The sequence below is a fragment of the Temnothorax nylanderi genome, unplaced genomic scaffold (genome assembly GCF_030848795.1).
Source record: "Temnothorax nylanderi isolate EJ_2023f unplaced genomic scaffold, tnyl_v1.0 TNYL_tig0124_pilon, whole genome shotgun sequence".
Lineage (NCBI taxonomy): Eukaryota > Metazoa > Arthropoda > Insecta > Hymenoptera > Formicidae > Temnothorax > Temnothorax nylanderi.
Window position 1 is genome coordinate 292,673 of NW_027249186.1, and position 18,177 is coordinate 310,849.

Below are 18,177 nucleotides of genomic sequence, written 5' to 3' on the forward strand. Positions count from 1 at the left end.
AGCCGTTCTCGCAGCTTCTTCAGCAAAACTTCTTCGACAATTGATGTTTGGAGACGCGAGTTGATTTCAAGCTCGCAATTAAAACTGGACTAAACGGAAGCCGCTATCTCACTAGCAGGGCATCGAAAAATCCAGTCACAATTTAACAATTCCGCTAAGCCAGTTAATGATAATAAATGATAAATATATCATTTCCGCTCGCTGTTTCACTTCCGCCGAGTGCCCGAAGTGTCTGGCATATTCTTTGTTTATCGCACAAAAAACCCCGGAACTTTCATGATTCATTCGTCGGGCAGTTGTCAGTCGATCATCGGTCAGTCGACGCGAGCAGTCTAAATTACGGTAAACGAAAATGTATAAACGTTAGCGATTTCCGGGACACTTTCACCACTCGGTCTACCCCTAAATTCTAAATCTTATTTAAATTTTGTTGTCGCGAATGCTTCTTCCTTTCTCACGCGCCGCGCGAACGATATCGGTTACCATCTTATCGTCCCTTGATATTATAGAGAAAATATTATAGCTTAGCTCGTCACCCCTAATATTTATATTAACGAACATATTTGTTCGTGACGGACATTATGACCGGAAATGCTTGAAAGAAATTATGATCATCCTTCTTCGTGGCGCTTATCTGAAGTCCAAAGTCGAATGTAAGACGATCGATGTAAGACGATCGCAGGAAACACAAGTTGTGTATAGGCACTGTATACTGATATAATGCACTGTATTGTAGGCGTGCTTCTTGGTCCACAGTTTGGTCCGGCATTGCCGACGTGCTAGTAATCGTGTATCCGGTGTGCGAGGTACATGCTTCTGCGCATTTTGCAGTCGTTCGTAATTCGGGAAATAAATCGCGCCGCTTTCAGGTAGCATGTTGACGTTATTGTAACGTTATTTAATAATTATTTTGACGTCAAAACGTCATTTTGACATTAAAGTGACAATAAATAACGTCAGTTTGCTACATGGATTGTGACACACGTTAAAGCGTCAACTTGACACAGCTTACTCTCAGATCCGTAGACGGGTCGATCGTTCTGCTTTTCGAGCGAATGGATACGATCCGGCGTGCCGTGCAGAAACGTAAGAGATTAATCACGATCGAAGCTAACAATAACGTAATGGAAAGACGATAGCGATGTTTCGCTCACGAAGTTCAAACTTGTCTGGATCAGCCGGAATGGAGTCTGCAGCGTGGTGGCTGATCGTGGCCGCCACCGTGATAGTCTCGACAGGAGCAAGCCTCGAGGAACCGAACGTATGCACTCGGCAGGAAACGTAAGCAGTCGGGAATCGAGATTTTAATAGTTTGTTCGCGAATTTGTTCGCTAGTTAAACAGCGTTATCGTCGGTGAAATTTATGAGAGCGAGTGTCATTTCAGGTATACGATAACGGTGAGAGTGTCCGAGAGAAAACCTTACACCGTGAGGGACAGCAAAGCGTGTTTTATTTTAATCATACCAAGATGGTGTACCACGTACGAAATCAAGTACGAGACAGTCTACAAGATCCAGGTCGGTTATCTAATCCGCATCTACGAAGTACTTTCTTATATTTTGTGGAAAGGTCTGATATAGATTTGTGTTTTGTGCTTAATTACTGTCGCGGAGCGATAGCAAGCTCAGACGAAAAAGCTGCGGAGAAACGATTATCGGTGTACTGACAATGAGAAAGAAAACATTGTAATCCATAAAAATATTTATTAGGTGGCTTCTAATAGCATATTTACTTACTTTTTACACATATTTATTTAGAATTAGATATTTTTATTTTAATTAAACAAAAAAATATCTAATTCTAAATAAATATGTGTAAAAAGTAAGTAAATATGCTATTAGGAGCCATCTAATAAATATTTCCGTAATTACGTGTTTCTTGCAGAATGTGACGAAACAAAGGCCAATAAAAGAATGCTGCAAAGGCTACACGGAGACCACGAAAGGCAATCGCTGCATTCCAGTGTGCTCCGAGGGTTGTCTCTACGGTACCTGTATTGCGCCTGATGTCTGCGAATGCGAGTCGGGATACCGCGGCTCGTTATGTGATACCAGTGAGAGCAACCTTATTTTTATAATAATAATAACAACGGCGGGATATGCATTTCGGCATACCTGGCGAAACGAATACTCTTTTATTATAGTGCACGTACTTTCATTTGCGATGCAACAGTCCGACATTCGACATGAATAACAACGTGTTAGAGTAACACGTAGAGAGATAGTGAACGTGAAATAACGAGAATATTACTAAATATGTTGTATGTTATAATTTTGTAATAATGACACTTTGCGTTAACGAAAGGAATTTAAAAATACGTAATCGCAAATCACGAATACTTAGCGTAAATACATTTTTATTGTGTTTAAGAAGTTACGTTGACGGGTTTTCCTGGAATATTTATGTCTCATATAATTATTTTTAAAAACTGATGAAAGAAATACATGGTGACTTCCTGCGCTACCGAAGATATCAGTTTATTTAAACGGCGTGTACAGGAGGTTAATTTTAACTTTCATATGAACAGAGTGCTCTTCGGGTAAATGGGGCAGAAATTGCAAGATGGATTGTAAGTGCCAGAACGGTGCCACGTGCGACCCATTCGACGGCAAGTGCAAGTGTACCAGAGGCTGGACCGGCGTGTCCTGCGATCAAAAGTGTCCTTCTAATCGCTACGGGCAAAACTGCGCCGAGGAATGCCGTTGCAGAAACGGTGGAAGATGTCATCATATCTCCGGCGAATGTCATTGCGCCCCCGGTTACACCGGACCACTGTGAGTTGCAAATTTCGTTGTAGACCACCGTAATAGCCAGATGTAACGAGACTCGTGTCGATCACTGATGTGATCGCTGTTGTGTTGGGCAGATGCGGCGATTTGTGTCCGATGGGCACATATGGCAAGGAATGCAAGTCAGAGTGCCGTTGTCAGAACAGTGGATCCTGTAACCCCGTGACTGGTGAATGCAACTGCACATCCGGCTGGATGGTACGCGAGTATTTGCGCAATCGAATACGAAGTGTATCCCGCGGCGCACACGTAAATTCTACATTTACAAATGCAATATTTGTCACAGGGTTCAGTCTGTGCGAATCGGTGTCTGGAGGGTTTTTGGGGTAAGAACTGTAGTCGGACCTGCGACTGCTATAACGAAGCCGGCTGCAATCATGTTACGGGCGAGTGTCAATGCAAGCCGGGCTTCTATGGCGATAAAGTACGTCAACGATGATTATTCTGACTAATTATATTAATGCATTTTTTAAATCAAAATAATTAATATCATATTTTTTCATCAAAAGTGTCTGAAGATCTGTCCTGAGGGCACGTTTGGACTGTACTGCACGAACAATTGCACATGTGAAAATAATGCCACGTGCGACCCATTCGACGGCAAGTGCAAGTGTACCAGAGGCTGGACCGGCGTGTCCTGCGATCAAAAGTGTCCTTCTAATCGCTACGGGCAAAACTGCGCCGAGGAGTGCCGTTGCAGAAACGGTGGAAGATGCCATCATATCTCCGGCGAATGTCATTGCGCCCCCGGTTACACCGGACCACTGTGAGTTGCAAATTTCGTTGTAGACCACCGTAATTAATTATCGAGGAATATTGTTTACATTACCACTCAGAAATGAAATATCTCCACATCTTTTGCGCGCATTTTTCAAGAAAGTTTCTCTCGAAGAGTTTTGTTCTAAAAAAATAATAGCTAGACGTAGCCAGATGTAACGAGACTCGTGTCGATCACTGTGATCGCTGTTGTGTTGGGCAGATGCGGCGATTTGTGTCCGATGGGCACATATGGCAAGGAATGCAAGTCAGAGTGCCGTTGTCAGAACAGTGGATCCTGTAACCCCGTGACTGGTGAATGCAACTGCACATCCGGCTGGATGGTACGCGAGTATTTGCGCAATCGAATACGAAGTGTATCTCGCGGCGCACACGTAAATTCTACATTTACAAATGCAATATTTGTCACAGGGTTCAGTCTGTGCGAATCGGTGTCTGGAGGGTTTTTGGGGTAAGAATTGTAGTCGGACCTGCGACTGCTATAACGAAGCCGGCTGCAATCATGTTACGGGCGAGTGTCAATGCAAGCCGGGCTTCTATGGCGATAAAGTACGTCAACGATGATTATTCTGACTAATTATATTAATGCATTTTTTAAATCAAAATAATTTATCATATTTTTTCATCAACAGTGTTTGAAGATCTGTCCCGAGGGCACGTTTGGACTGTACTGCACGAACAATTGCACCTGCGAAAATAATGCTACGTGCAATCCTAGTAACGGTACCTGTGTATGCGGTGCAGATTGGATGGGTGAAACGTGCAGCCAACGAGCCTGCGAGGACGGTTTGTACGGTTCCAACTGTACAAAAGTGAGTCCTCATATGCACAATTAAAAAGTTACAATTAAAAAGTTGCTCTTAAAAACTTTTACGATGTCTCGCACCAATTGTAAATTAAACTTAATTCACAGGTTTGCGAATGTGAGAAAAGCAATACGGAGCAATGTCATCCGTGGACTGGACAATGTTCCTGCAAAACGGGATGGGACGGCAAAACCTGTGACAGGCCGTGTCCCTTCTATACTTTCGGCAAGGGTTGTCAAAATCATTGCACCTGCAAGAACAACGCGCAGTGCTCGCCCATCGACGGCACTTGCCTCTGCGCGGACGGATATCGCGGAAAGGATTGCAGCGATCTGTGCCCCGCGAATACGTTCGGGGAGGATTGCGCGCAGAAGTGCGCCTGCGAGAACGGAGCCAGCTGCTCGCCTGAGAACGGAAGCTGCAATTGCACGGCTGGTAAGCGTAACTTGAATGATCACACTCGATGGTTTGTAATTATAAACTGATCGTCTAGAGAAAATCTTTTAGATGCACCTATTAGTTACAGAAATAAATTAGTCACAGAAGAAAATGTTAGTAACAGAAGAAGTCAATGTTAGTAACAGGGTGAAACTTTTGGGTTTAAATGTTTGGTTATTCTTATTTTTATTTATTGTCTCCTGAAGTATCTTATCAATATTATTTCACAATTATTCTGCGTAACATTTTGCATAGTATTAGACAGCTTTGTTTGATATTTTTCGTACACGTCAACAACTTTCATTGCTCATCTGTAGAACTTACCATACTTTACTTTGTTAGTAGAGGATTATCTAGTAATACTTATAGTTACTTAGTATAGAATTATTTATTAAAGTCTCGCTAATAAACGTTTTTCCGATGAAGATATTCTACATCGCTAAGTACGACACAAATTTCACGTATCTCTTCGTCATTTTACCAGGATGGGTCGGTATCTTGTGCGACCGTCCGTGCGATGACAAATTCTATGGCGAGGATTGCAAAGACAAATGCAACTGCTATAATAATGCAGCCTGCCACCCGCAAAATGGTAAGGCAATCAAGTAGCGACTATTCCGGTTCGATTCTTCGCGATAAAGGTAGTAAAATTTTACATCGATATCGTTAAAAAGGAACATACAAAGAAATACGCGACGAATTCCTACCTTTAAATTCTTTCTTACTACTTGCACAGAATACATGTTATCTTAAATCTAAACAAACGCAGGCACGTGCACGTGTGCGGCTGGTTTCACCGGCACACTGTGTCAGGATCGTTGTAGAAAGGGCTTCTATGGAAACGGATGTAATCAGAGATGCAACTGTGCCGAAGAGAACACCGTAGATTGTGATTCCACTACCGGGTATTGCAACTGCAAGCCGGAATGGCGAGGTTTGTTGAATTAATTTTCGCACCAATTTAGTCGTCAATCAAAAATTTTTTTCGTCGAGAAAATCAACATGTTACGTCATTGTTGAATCAATAGAAAAATTATTGTTAAAGCGATCGTGAACAAGATTATTCAAAAACGTACTCAAGGAGAATAGAGAGTTAAATTGATAGTATTTTGACTTTTTTGTTTTTCTTGTGTATAGCTGTATCGCATATATTGTCAATTGAATAATGGTATTGTAATATAAAGAGTAAAGAGAAGCGATAGCGTATGAAGAACGGTTCTTAATGGTAGTCATGCAGCATAGAGCCGTTTCTCGAGATGGATTTTGCTTTAACGTTGAAACAGGAATACGATGCGAAACAAAGTGTCCGGAAGGTCTTTACGGCGAGGATTGTCATTTGCATTGCGAATGCATGCACAACAGTTCGTGTGATCCTACCACCGGAAGTTGCGTCTGCGCCAAGGGCTGGGAGGGCTTTGATTGCTCGCAACCCTGCAAGGAAGGATGGTACGGGCTGGGATGCAGAGAAAAGTGCCCGGAGAAAATGAACGGTAAAGCGAAGATCCAATATCCAAGATTTAAACGCATGACATCGTTTGAGTGTAACACATTTCATTCGCATGTTTTTTGAACCGATTAATTGTGTTTCGTAGGCAACATAAGATAAATGTATTATCACACCTTGTGGCAAATTGCGTTATGTTTAATATCTTAATCCTGAATGCAATGTTATTCTTACAACATACATATCTTACATCTCAATAAGTTCCTATTTTTCCGATGCATAATCGGTCAGTCTCTCTCAAGAAACATATCTTTACGTAAGTTTGCCCATCTGTCGCGACATACATTTTGATATATTACAATCAGAAAGAAATAAAAGAGAAGAAATTGGATTAAATTGTAAGATCAATTCTTCTGCTTGTGATGGCATTGTACATCCGGAGATATAGATAACATGCTTGGATGTGGGTTTTTTTTCTATTATGTACAGCTTCGAAGCTAAGAATAAATAGTTTGATACTTGCGCAAACGTTGACGCAAATAGTATGCATATAATAATTCATTTTACTCTTCAAGCACAGAATGATTTTATTGATTATTAGATTATTTATTTTACATTCGTGCGGGTTAAAGCAAAAGTGGTGAAAGGTTTAATAATAGTTATAACGAATGTGTTACTATAAAAATCAACAGGCGATATATAAAGTTTTATTTATAGGAAACTTTTCTATGTTATCGCGGTAAATTCTTAAGTATCATCATTTTTTCCTTAGAAAATATGACTTGCAATCACGTTACCGGCCAGTACGTTTGCCGTAAGGGATACCTGGGTCTCACCTGCGAACATCCGTGTCCGCTCAATCGTTACGGGCTAAATTGTTCGAATCATTGTCACTGTAAGAACGGCGGGGAATGTCATCACGTAACAGGCAAGTTGAGAGCTCGCAAGAGAATCTTCCTGAGATATTCGTCTAAATGCGTCTACTCTAATTCTTTTTATTATACCGAGGTGTATTTTCTAATCAGGTGTATGCCAATGTCGACCTGGCTGGCAAGGCGAGTACTGTCAAACACCCTGCGCGGAGGGCACTTACGGCGTTAATTGTACACAGCATTGCAAGTGTCAGAACGACGGTAAATGCAGGCTTAAGGATGGCCATTGTCAATGTCCGCCGGGATGGACCGGGACCATGTGTACCGAAAGTAGGTTTAGCTACCGAAAGCTGTAGACTGTTAGTACCAGAAAGGAATGATGTACCAAACTATGTTACATATTGATAAATTATATTTAAACGCAACGCTTGCCGATTGCAGTTTGTCCCGAGGGGTACTACGGTCACCATTGTTTGGAGATTTGCGAATGTAAAAACGAATTCTTCAGGTGCCATTTAGTCGAGGGTTGTATTTGCAGGCAAGGGTATACAGGTACTTAGAGTACATTTAAAAAATAATAATAATAATTCTGCATGAAGAATTGAGGTTTTTTCGGAATCGTACAGTGATTTAATGTGACTGAGAAATTATTCTGTAGGTGAGAATTGCGACCAACAACTGTTCTCCCGTAATATCCAAGAGAAAGATGACGGAATATATGAGTATATCGGAGGCGTATTTGCGATTATTGTTATAATTGGCGCTTTGTTAGCTGCATGGATGTATCGTCGTCGCAGAATGGCTGGTGTCAAGAACGAGATAGCTCAAGTGCAATACACGGCTAAGTCTGAGAAGGATAAATTCGACATAAGTAGCTGTACCGACGAAGACGATTCCAGAGGTACGACATGTTTATTAACGACAAAATAAAGACAATTTTGCGCGACAATTACATCAACTTATATAGATGTTACTACTCAGGAACGTTCGGTCAGCGATACTACCTGCAGAAGAAGGACGACCATGTAAGAAATCCAAACTTGAATGTGTATCACAACGTGATAAGCGGCATGAACGACAAAAGAGTCGAGCACATCTATGACGAGGTTAAGCAGCCGCCGCTAATGGCTGGATGATAAGACAATATTCCGAGTCGGACGCCAATTTTTTTTTGATAAAGTATTCTGTTATTTTAATAGGCATAATATAATAAGAAAAAATTAAATATCATGGTAAACATAATTTTTCGTGCTCATTAACAAATTCTTTTACATTAAATATTTTATTATTCTATTAAGTACGATAGAAGAATTAAATTATACAATATTTATGTGAGAAAGGATAAAATTTTATATGTATAAATTCACGCTCACTTGGCACAATGTCTGATATCACTATTTTTATAGCAAAAATAGATTAAAACATAATGTTTCGATCTCGCAATAGCTACGCACAATAGGGCGCGAACACTTGGCGCCCTTTTCTTAACTTTTTTAAAAGGGTCTTTTTATGGTATATGTTCGATGAACTTTATTTACGAAATATTTATAGGAACATAAGGTGTGACACGTGACACCTTTATCATTGTCTGATTTGATGTTATTTTGTAAAAGTGTGGACCTGCAGTTAGGTTCTTATTAATCTCATAGCGACTTTTTATGGCGTACGTATTTTCTCTGTATATCGTCAATGTTTATTATTAAATATTTTTAAAATAAATCAACGCGTTTTTCTTCTTTCCAACTTTTATGTCCACAATTGTGCAAAGATTTAAGGTTCGTTATTGTGTTCAAAGTTTTATTAAAAGGTTAGATTTACATTCGATTTTTGTGTTGCATTTTTTATGTTAGCATAAATTATTCAGAAAAACATAATTAATAACAATATTAATAATAGATTAATAGAATACTATAATTTTAAAATGTCTTAGATTATAATTAGAAAATAGCAAGAATTTAATTATGCATCTGTAGAGAGACGCTAGAAGATAACAAAAGTTAATAGAAGAATAAACTTGGATAATAAGATAGGCGAAACTCAGGTTTCACACCGTGAATTCGGGAGTGCCGTACAAGTGTCGCGCCAAATTGTGTCTTTCGATCGATGTATTTACGGGCGATAATTATCTTTTAACAGTATGGTGCCTTACTTAAACATGCGTCCGGTACTCACTTTTCGTGTGAAATTACACAAAATTGATTACAGTTTTTTTTTTTGCTAATAATCCTCTCCCAACGGGTACGACCTTGCAGATGGTGGAGAGGCATTAGTACTCTGAGGGGTTCAGCACCCTGACGACGGGGAAGTTAAAGGTACCCATTGCACTATAATTAACACAAAAATCGACGTCGATCGTATAAGCGGTTCGTCGTGTCGCGTGTCGCGTCGCGGGGGTGCCGTGCAATTATCGCGCGATTGTAATTGCCCGCGGTTTCGCGAGTGTTGTGCCAAGGACCTGCGGAGGCCAGCGGATCGAGCTGCCTGAGCTGATAACCCGAGCAGCCTGAGAGGAGGAGGTGGCCAGAGAGAGGGCATCAGGCGCCGGCGGAGCAACCTGCGGTAAATATAATTGATTTATATACATATTTTATATTATATCTTGTTGCGGAAGTCGTCCATTTTTTAACTAAATAATTATTCAGAAAATAAGAATTAGAAAAATATTTTTATTTTTGAAATCCTATAATAGAAGCTTATCCAATAAATATTAGAGTATTCTCAAACAATTACTTTGTTATTATTTCTTCGTTATTATTACTTCGTAATTATTTCGTAAAATATTTGCTTAATAAACTAGAATACAGAGTTCAGTGTTCAGTAATTATTTTTTGAAAAAGTGACTGTTTCTTTTTTGCAATGTTTTAATTTGGATTTTATATTTGCTTGTTACATAATCATCGTAGCGACGTTGCAGAATAACTCCGCTGTTGCGCATCGGTCGGTGAGTGATGAATAAATTTTTATAATTGAGGTAATGGATCTAACGGATCTACAATTACATTAAATATATTGCAGAGACGCTTTTGTCAAATTACAATAATAAATTATTACATATACTACAATATATTGCATAGATTCACTACCTTAAAATAGATTGACTGTAACATATTAGGATTTAATATTTAATCCTGGATAAATCCATCTATTATATATGCCTTCGTAGAATAAATTAAATAGTTATATGTAAAATTAAACAAAAAAGAAATATATAAAATATAAATAGGTAAATAAATAAATACAACTATATATGTATATTTACGGTATTGCAATAATAGAACAAAATAGGCAATTTGTTACTGAGTAACAAACACTTAGTTTTATTCTCCTATTTTCCCTTTTCCGAAATGTCATTCAGGATTAAATTATAAACAAATTGGTGCAAAAACGCAATATATAATACTACCAATAAAAATAAAAAAAATGTCTTGCAATATTTTATAGTCATTTAGTATAATCTATTTGACATATTCCATGTAATTTGTTAAAAAAAATTGTGTTTGTGTTCACGATCATTAATTAAAATTATTTGTTTTTATAACGTGCCGATTATATAGCCTAAACTTTTACAGTCTGCCCATATGTATTGATAACTGCCTTTATACGACTTTAAAGTGATAGGTAAATGTCATCTCGTGAAACAGAAAAATTTTTTGTAGCGATTACTTTTTAAACTCGATCAATTTCGCATTACTTTAAATTTTTGTATTTGAGAAATATAATATTTATTTTTAATACACCATAAGATAATTTTGGAAGGATATACCTATGTAATATATAGTACGAGATGTAGCTATCGAAATTTAAATTATGTTCGTTCAAGTGCACGAAATATTAGCAATATTATGTGGGAAATTTATTATTCCTTTCGGATCTCACGTCATTAATTCTTTATTTCTCACCTGCTTGAGGCGAGACTCGATATTCGAAACGATAAATCGAAAATATGGGCCTTAGATTTTCTAAATCGTTTATCAATTGTTACTCATTTATTTCGCATTTTTATTAAAGTTCTGCATGCTTGTACTATCTACATTTAAAGTAAAATTCCTGTTATTCGCGAGTACAGTTTGAATTATACGCGGTTGATTAAAAGCTTTTTTTTAAATTAAGAGCTTCTGACTAATTAATATCTTTTTTGTTCATAATCGAAGAAATTATCACGTATGTAAATTAGAATATATATTATATAAGATAGTAAGTAGATTTTATATTTATATATATATATATATATATATATATATATATATATATATATATAGACGTTAGTAATTCAATAATTAATTAATTTAATTGCTATATATGAATGGTCCTTCGCGACGCGGTCCTGTTTCGGGAAAGAGCGTAAAATTATTGCGTTTATCTGCCAGCTGTAATCAGCCGGCAATAGAAGGAGTATCTCTCCTTCCTGTCTCTGGCTTTGCCGCTAGAATGGATTTGGCCAGAAAAGGGTAAGGTTAAACTGCCCAGGAGAAATAAGAAAAAGAGGATCTACACAAGGTAGGTTGGTGTCCAACACCACCAAAATGTAACGTAATACATACATACAGGTAAAATAATATTTCTTGCACATATATGTATGTGCATGTAATCGCGGAGACAGAAAAGTGATGACGTCTTCAGTTTATAATCTTAGCCGCAAACTTAAAATCTTTTAAATTATTGAAATTTTTAATATGTACTTCCCTAATCTCGGGTACTCGCGGTTGCGACTATTTAATACTAATAGATTAAACAATAAATTAAATAAACTAATAAATAAACTAATGAATACGGGTATAGGGTAGGTAGGAATATATGACGCGTTAGGTAAATAGGATATGGATAGGTAGAAATATGAATAGGTAGGTCAAATACATTGAGAAGTTCGGGTGGGTAGAGACTAGAAACACGGAAGGATTATAATTTGAAAATATAATGTGTTAATTATACATATATACATATAGATTATGTATGTCAAAAATTTGAATTATAAATCCTGAATATATATAGTTATACGTAATATTATATAATATTACATTATTTAATTGTCATATTACTAATTATATGTAATAACTTTTTTATTTATTATATAATGTGTAGTTCTAAAGTATATTAAAAATATGTGTGTATGTGTACAATGACTTAATTATATGTAATATCAATTATAATGAAATTATTTCAATAAAAAATTGTAAGAGAAATTATACACTGAGAAAAAAGAGCTGTTGCTTCAATTAAAATGCTATCACGGGGTGCCAAAAACATACGTAATTAATCAATTGTATTATAATTAGACGCGATATCTGGATTATTAAACCAATAATTAAATTATTGATTTAATAATCCAGATATTGGGTCTAATAATAATACAATTGAATAAACTACTTATGTTTCTGGCACCCCGTGATAGCACTTTAATTGAAGCAACAGCTCTTTTTTTCTCAGTGTAATAAAATTGAAATTATGTAATAATAATATGCCAGATATACGAAATTGACAAAAGACGATAATACAAAATTCGCTAAATTAGCACTTTCATAAACTTCGTATATGGACCTTTGATCGCATATAAACCTAAGTTTAATCAACCAAATTTTAAAGAATTACATATGAAATAGAGGTAGAAAAGACTGAAGAAAAAATTGTTTTTCTAGTTTTTTATGCCAATGTGTTCAGAATGTTCTAAAACGTCGGAAAATCGTAATTTTATAAAATGTCCGTATGTATATATGTATGTATGTATGTATGTATGTATGTTTGCATGTATCTAAAGACTTCATGACATTTCGTTGGTCTAGCCAGAATAATCAAAAAAGAAACTACCTATTAGATATAAACAGATTCAATCAAACAGTCAGAATAATCTGGTATTAATAAATTATAAGAAGAAACTTACTGACCAGATTTTAATAATTTGTATCATTTTGAATCATCCGTTTTTTATGGGTTTTTATGTCGAATTTCGAAGAATAATCTATAAGTTTCTGTTTATTTTATTTGGTAATGACATTTGTACTGTATTTTAGTAAGGATTTAAACACACTTACTCTCAAATCAGTTGTACTTTGTTGAACTGACACTTATCCCGATAGTATAAATAAGTTTCTATGGTTTTGAATCAAATTCTCGATAGAAATATTCACATATACTCCTCATTTATATACTCCTCATATATTCCTCCTTCCTTGTAAAACACATGTGGATGACTTTTCTTCCACTGGCTAATCAAGTAGGGGCTAATATTGTGGCAATTGAGCTGAAACCGTTGCAATTTAGGACATTGCTCGAGAATAATGCAAACATTTTCAGGTGTTACAAATTCCACGTCTGCCAGATATAAACGTTTCAAGTTTTTGCACTCCGCTAGTGATTTCACATGGCGATCAGTGATGACAATAATATACAACCATATTTCTTCCAGCAGTTGACAGGAGGAAAGCAATCTGCTCAAGCTATCATCAAAGTCGAATCTGTAACAAGAACCATATAATTATTACAGAACTTCAATCACAAAAATAAAATCGAAGTAACTTCTTCAAGAATCTTGCAAGAGAAATAACTTTTAATAAAGAATACATAATATATATATTTCGAAAGAAAATGTAGCACATACATTTCTTCCCCACCAAGTATCACTGTTCGTAAATTCTTACAGTCAGCAAGGGCATTAATACCCTTCGATGTAAAAGGACCTGCTTCATATAAATTTATTATTTGCAAGTCCCGACACGAATTTCCTAACTCTATTGCAACAGTGTCGAGTGGGCACCCCTCCTTACTGTAAATCCCCTTAAAGTCACAGTGCAAATATAATTCACGCATCCGTTTATTTTTTTGCAGTATTTTGCAAAGACATTGAGCTTCTATTTTTGTTTTATCAAGTCCCAACTTTTCCAGGCTCTCTAGATTTTCGAGACATGAAAGTCCTTTATTATCAAAATATCCCGTCAGATACAACTCTAAAAAAATATGTATTAGTCATACATGCAACTTAACAATAATTTTATATTTGTATAATCTTTATATATATATATATATATATATATATATATACCTTTCAAATTTTTGCATATCTCTGAAATTTTGAATAGGACATCATTGTCGACAGATCTGCATTCAGTGAATTGTAAGAGCACTAAATGCCTGCCGCAATTCTCAAGAAATTGCACAAAATGCGAAGAAGAAAAGTTGCATAATGTAAGATCTAATTGTTGCAAATATTTACATCTAGGTGTAAAGTAGCAAAGTATATTATAAAAATAAGTAGGACAACAGATATTTCGCATGTTCAAACGTGTATATAGTAGAGGGTCCCGTGTTAAATCATTGAAGCGCTTATTTACTTGGTTCATGATGCATAACGTCTTCAAGTCTAAGTGCTTTAATACTTCTAGAATTACTTCATCCTGCGAAAGATAAAACACAAAACTTTAGTACACGAGATAACATTGAAACAAATATTATTATGAGAAATAGACTTCTTAGAATACTTTACAGAAAGCGCAGAAAAACTGTCAGGTATTGGCTCTTTGGATTCATCTATACGATTCATATAATCAGGGATTACCTTCCTAAGAAGTACAGATGTCTTTTCATTCCCGAAATTATTCTTATGAAAACTGTTTTTTACATCGCTGCAAATAATGTCGGAACAAATTTATTTTTATTATTAACAGAATAAAGAAAGATTGAATATTCCCAGATAGCAAAACGTCAGTTATATTTACGAAATATGTGCGTAAATTCGTGACGAATGTTTGTACAAACAACATGTAAAGCTGCGTCTGTAAATGCTCAGCAACAGTATTGAATTTGTTTCAAGCAATGGTCTATTCATCATTTGTTACATTTTGGTAGCAACAGTTTACGCCCGGAAGCTCCATTGGCTATATAGTTTAAATATTATTGATGGAAACAACACATTTTTGCTGCAAAGCACCATAAATATGAATTCTATAGAGCTACGATTTCATTCGTGTTTACGCAATGTTTGTGGCAACAATACATAAACTGTTTCCAGCAATGATTTGCACACTCACGTTTTGCTACCTACTTAATGTTGACAAATGTAATACCTTTTACAAATAATACAATGTTCAGGAAAATTCTTTTGAAGATAGTCAATATCCAAATGTGCTTTTTCGTAATTTGCTGTTAGATTATGGACATCCTCATGGTGAGAATACATGCAGTTAAGTCTCTTTAATAGATCAGTTAAACTCTCTTCAGGATTTCTGGGAAGGATCAATTCTGACGTTCCGATAAGCATCACAGCGTCTAGCTTTGTGTAGTCTAATATACTGTGCTTAAATTCTAATTTGAGTTTGTTGGTTTTAAAGTTACACAGCTGTAAGGGTGGGGAAAATAGTCTTGATATCGGAGGCACAATCTGAGGCAATCCATCCCACAATAAAATCCACCGATCATTTGAAGAATCTTGAGCCCAAATTTTAATTATGTTTCCAGGATTATATACTTCGTATATAGAGACTCTGATTGGATATACAGCTTCATGAAACTCGATTTCTATAAAATAGAAAGTATAATTATAATTTCTTCCCAATGAAAACGTTTCTTCTTTAATAATATTTTATTTATCAATTAAAATATTACATACCCAGATGATTGATGTGTTTGATATCTTTTTCATGCCATGGTATACTTTTATTAAGTAGTTCAATGTTTGCAGGCCATGAAGAAAATAATGAGATATCGAAATCATAAGTTCTCTGTATTAAAATATTGAAATGTCAAAATGTGTCAAATAGTACAAAATCTTGTAGCATAATGTTAAACTGTGATTACTTCTACAGGACAATAATCCCGCGTACCATAAAAATATACGCATACCATAATAAGTGTTTCTGAAAAATCTCCATATTTTGGAAATTTGGTAGGTGCCCCACATATGTAACCTAAAGTATCAAGTGTGGTGAGATTATTAATACAATTATTTTTATAATGCTTTACAAATTGATAGATAAAGTCAACAGGATTTTCCTCTTCGTTTGAGACCCTGCCGATATAGGGATATTTACTCAAACTCTCACTCTCAAATGGATAATGGAATGTCATAGTCTTTCTCTGAAAGCAGATAAAAGATATGAAGGTTATAATCCTTGCTCTTTTTTGGCATAAAAACGCTAAAATGCTGCATTATAATACTTTACATTTATTATAATTATATAATATATATAATCTTTAAACATTATATAGTATAAATTTGTCTTGCTTGCTTTTACATTATTAGTATTGACATTCAAAAGTAGCACACTTTTGTCCGTTTATTAAAATACAGCATACAAACTCTATTTAGCTTTTAGCCGAACGGTAATTAGCGCGTCTAGTGCAATCAAAATTAATTTTATCAAATAACTGTAATTAACAATTTTCAATAATGCTTCTTGAGATTAGTGAATCAATTTTGTATATTTTTATTTCTATTGAGAAGGAAGTAAAGATATAATTTCGATTTATAATTATAATTATTGTTTATTTACATAACCTGAAAAAGACGTTCAATTTACTGTTAACCGGTTATTGTGATAAATATTACCACATGCTTCAGTATGTCAAATTGGTACGTGACACCCTTCACGGAATGTGGGAGGTTCCAGGTTCGAATTCTGGCTGAGGTAATATTTTTTGCAATAATTTCTTTATTTAACGATTAAATCAAATCGATTTAATTGCTGGGAGAGAGGAGATTTTGCTCCAACGGGAACTGTGTTAATTATAAGTCTGACAAATCTAGTCGTCGCGCAGTTTACTTATTATTGGAAAAGTTATGTGTAATACACATAACTTTAACGCACATACCTAACTAAATACACGGAAAAAAATATATGTGTGTGTGTATATATATATATATATATATATATAATAATTTGACTACCAAGATCCAGCTCGGGCCTATTAAATTGCGATTTTAGTTTAATCTATTTGATTGTATATCATATAACGGTCGTATAATTATCATATTATTTCTTATAATTATTATATATGATAATGGAGTATTTAGAGATAATCAATCAACTTGTTCAAAATTTGCTTATTCCTGCATGAAACATTGTGCAAGGGAAAACAAGTTTTCAAGCATTGATTCTATTCTGAAAATAGATAATAGATCTATTTTAGCATTTAGATAGTTCTTTTTAGCGGAACTTCTTGTACGGCTCATCTTTCCTTTTTTCTTTTTACGATGTAGAGAAAAAAAGAAAATATAAAATGTGCGAGAAGTTTAGTTTATATATTTGTTAGGCGTGATTTGTATATGTTTGCATATGTATTTATATATATTTGTATATGTGAGTATAAAAAATATTAAATGACTTTCTCCATTCTTGGAAGCAAAAATGGCTGCGAAATGAGCAATCTAGTGGTATATAGAAGTCTGTGAAAGAAACTGAGCCACTAGTGCATATGCGCACTGTCTGTGTTACTATGCCACGTGCCCTAGCAATAAGTATAGCACAAGCAGTCTGTCTCGTGAAAAAAGAAATTGAGGTTAGGTAATAATGTGCTAGTGTTTGAAAATATAAACTAATTTGTAACAACATATGTATGTCCTTATTAAATAATTAAATATTTTAAACAAAAACAGTTTCTTAAAGTTTTTTAAATAAAATATGAAAACAATTTTTTTCTAAATCTGATATATTGTGAGCACGTGCTTCGTGTTCTTTTCTTTTACCACGTTAGTAACAAAGAAACAAAAAAAATTGCAAAAATTGCTCATGTTTGCTGCACTTACGTTTTCTAAGTGACTAATATTTTCAAGACTGTATATTTTTTATGTTATTTATAATATATTTTCCATCTTATATATTGATATGCATAATAGCGATTAAGTCGAACATATATGAATACAGCGAATACAGCGAATAAAGGAAATTAACGGAAATTTGACGAAAGCTAAATTAAAGATTAATCGGAAAAGCTAATCGATTTTTATACTCACTGTTTATGCGAAGTAGATTTAATTTATCCGTATAAAATGAAAAATCAAGAAAGAGAGAACATGTGGGAACACGCAGTCGGTGAGCACCACAGATACTAGACTGCGAGCAGT

At 35.3% G+C, this 18,177-nt stretch overlaps 2 protein-coding genes across 9 annotated transcripts; one reads left to right on the top strand and one right to left on the bottom strand.

Moving 5' to 3' along the window:
* The first annotated feature begins 288 nt into the window (after nucleotides 1-288).
* On the top strand, nucleotides 289-8,369 carry LOC139776629 (uncharacterized). Of its 7 annotated transcripts, none has more exons than XM_071713439.1 (21): nucleotides 318-342; nucleotides 757-806; nucleotides 1,008-1,281; nucleotides 1,386-1,518; nucleotides 1,886-2,054; nucleotides 2,529-2,775; nucleotides 2,868-2,988; nucleotides 3,077-3,214; nucleotides 3,300-3,556; nucleotides 3,770-3,890; nucleotides 3,979-4,116; nucleotides 4,200-4,379; nucleotides 4,481-4,808; nucleotides 5,296-5,403; nucleotides 5,581-5,745; nucleotides 6,095-6,301; nucleotides 7,028-7,183; nucleotides 7,281-7,457; nucleotides 7,569-7,679; nucleotides 7,786-8,028; nucleotides 8,109-8,369. In XM_071713439.1, the coding sequence occupies exons 3-21, from the start codon at nucleotides 1,142-1,144 to the stop codon at nucleotides 8,261-8,263; spliced, it is 3,294 nt and encodes a 1,097-aa protein (XP_071569540.1). In that variant the 5' UTR covers nucleotides 318-342; nucleotides 757-806; nucleotides 1,008-1,141; the 3' UTR covers nucleotides 8,264-8,369. The 7 variants fall into 7 exon arrangements, 6 of the variants coding, with proteins under 6 accessions (XP_071569538.1, XP_071569541.1, XP_071569540.1 ...); XM_071713438.1 differs by having other exon boundaries at nucleotides 320-342; nucleotides 737-806; XM_071713437.1 differs by lacking the exon at nucleotides 757-806 and having other exon boundaries at nucleotides 289-342; nucleotides 1,019-1,281.
* Nucleotides 8,348-18,177, bottom strand: LOC139776633 (F-box/LRR-repeat protein 4-like). Of its 2 annotated transcripts, XR_011719129.1 has the most exons (9): nucleotides 18,067-18,177; nucleotides 15,957-16,190; nucleotides 15,724-15,835; nucleotides 15,182-15,632; nucleotides 14,602-14,740; nucleotides 14,161-14,512; nucleotides 13,720-14,065; nucleotides 13,154-13,576; nucleotides 8,348-9,681 (listed from the first exon to the last, which is right to left on the bottom strand). XR_011719129.1 is itself a non-coding variant. In XM_071713447.1 (8 exons), exons 2-8 carry the CDS (start codon nucleotides 16,179-16,181, stop codon nucleotides 13,246-13,248), a joined length of 1,956 nt encoding a protein of 651 aa, XP_071569548.1. In that variant the 5' UTR covers nucleotides 16,182-16,190; nucleotides 18,067-18,177; the 3' UTR covers nucleotides 12,112-13,245. The 2 variants fall into 2 exon arrangements, 1 of the variants encoding a protein (XP_071569548.1); XM_071713447.1 differs by lacking the exon at nucleotides 8,348-9,681 and having other exon boundaries at nucleotides 12,112-13,576.

Coding starts and splice junctions, on each gene's coding strand:
- LOC139776629 (XM_071713437.1), top strand. CDS start 1,142: ATGTTTCGCTCACGAAGTTCAAACTTGTCTGGATCAGCCGGAATGGAG. Junction 5,404..5,580: donor AGCCTGCCACCCGCAAAATG/GTAAGGCAATCA, acceptor AAACAAACGCAG/GCACGTGCACGTGTGCGGCT. Junction 8,029..8,108: donor CGACGAAGACGATTCCAGAG/GTACGACATGTT, acceptor GTTACTACTCAG/GAACGTTCGGTCAGCGATAC.
- LOC139776633 (XM_071713447.1), bottom strand. CDS start 16,181: ATGACATTCCATTATCCATTTGAGAGTGAGAGTTTGAGTAAATATCCC. Junction 15,836..15,956: donor TTTCAGAAACACTTATTATG/GTATGCGTATAT, acceptor ATTTTAATACAG/AGAACTTATGATTTCGATAT. Junction 13,577..13,719: donor ATACTTGGTGGGGAAGAAAT/GTATGTGCTACA, acceptor TTCTTGTTACAG/ATTCGACTTTGATGATAGCT.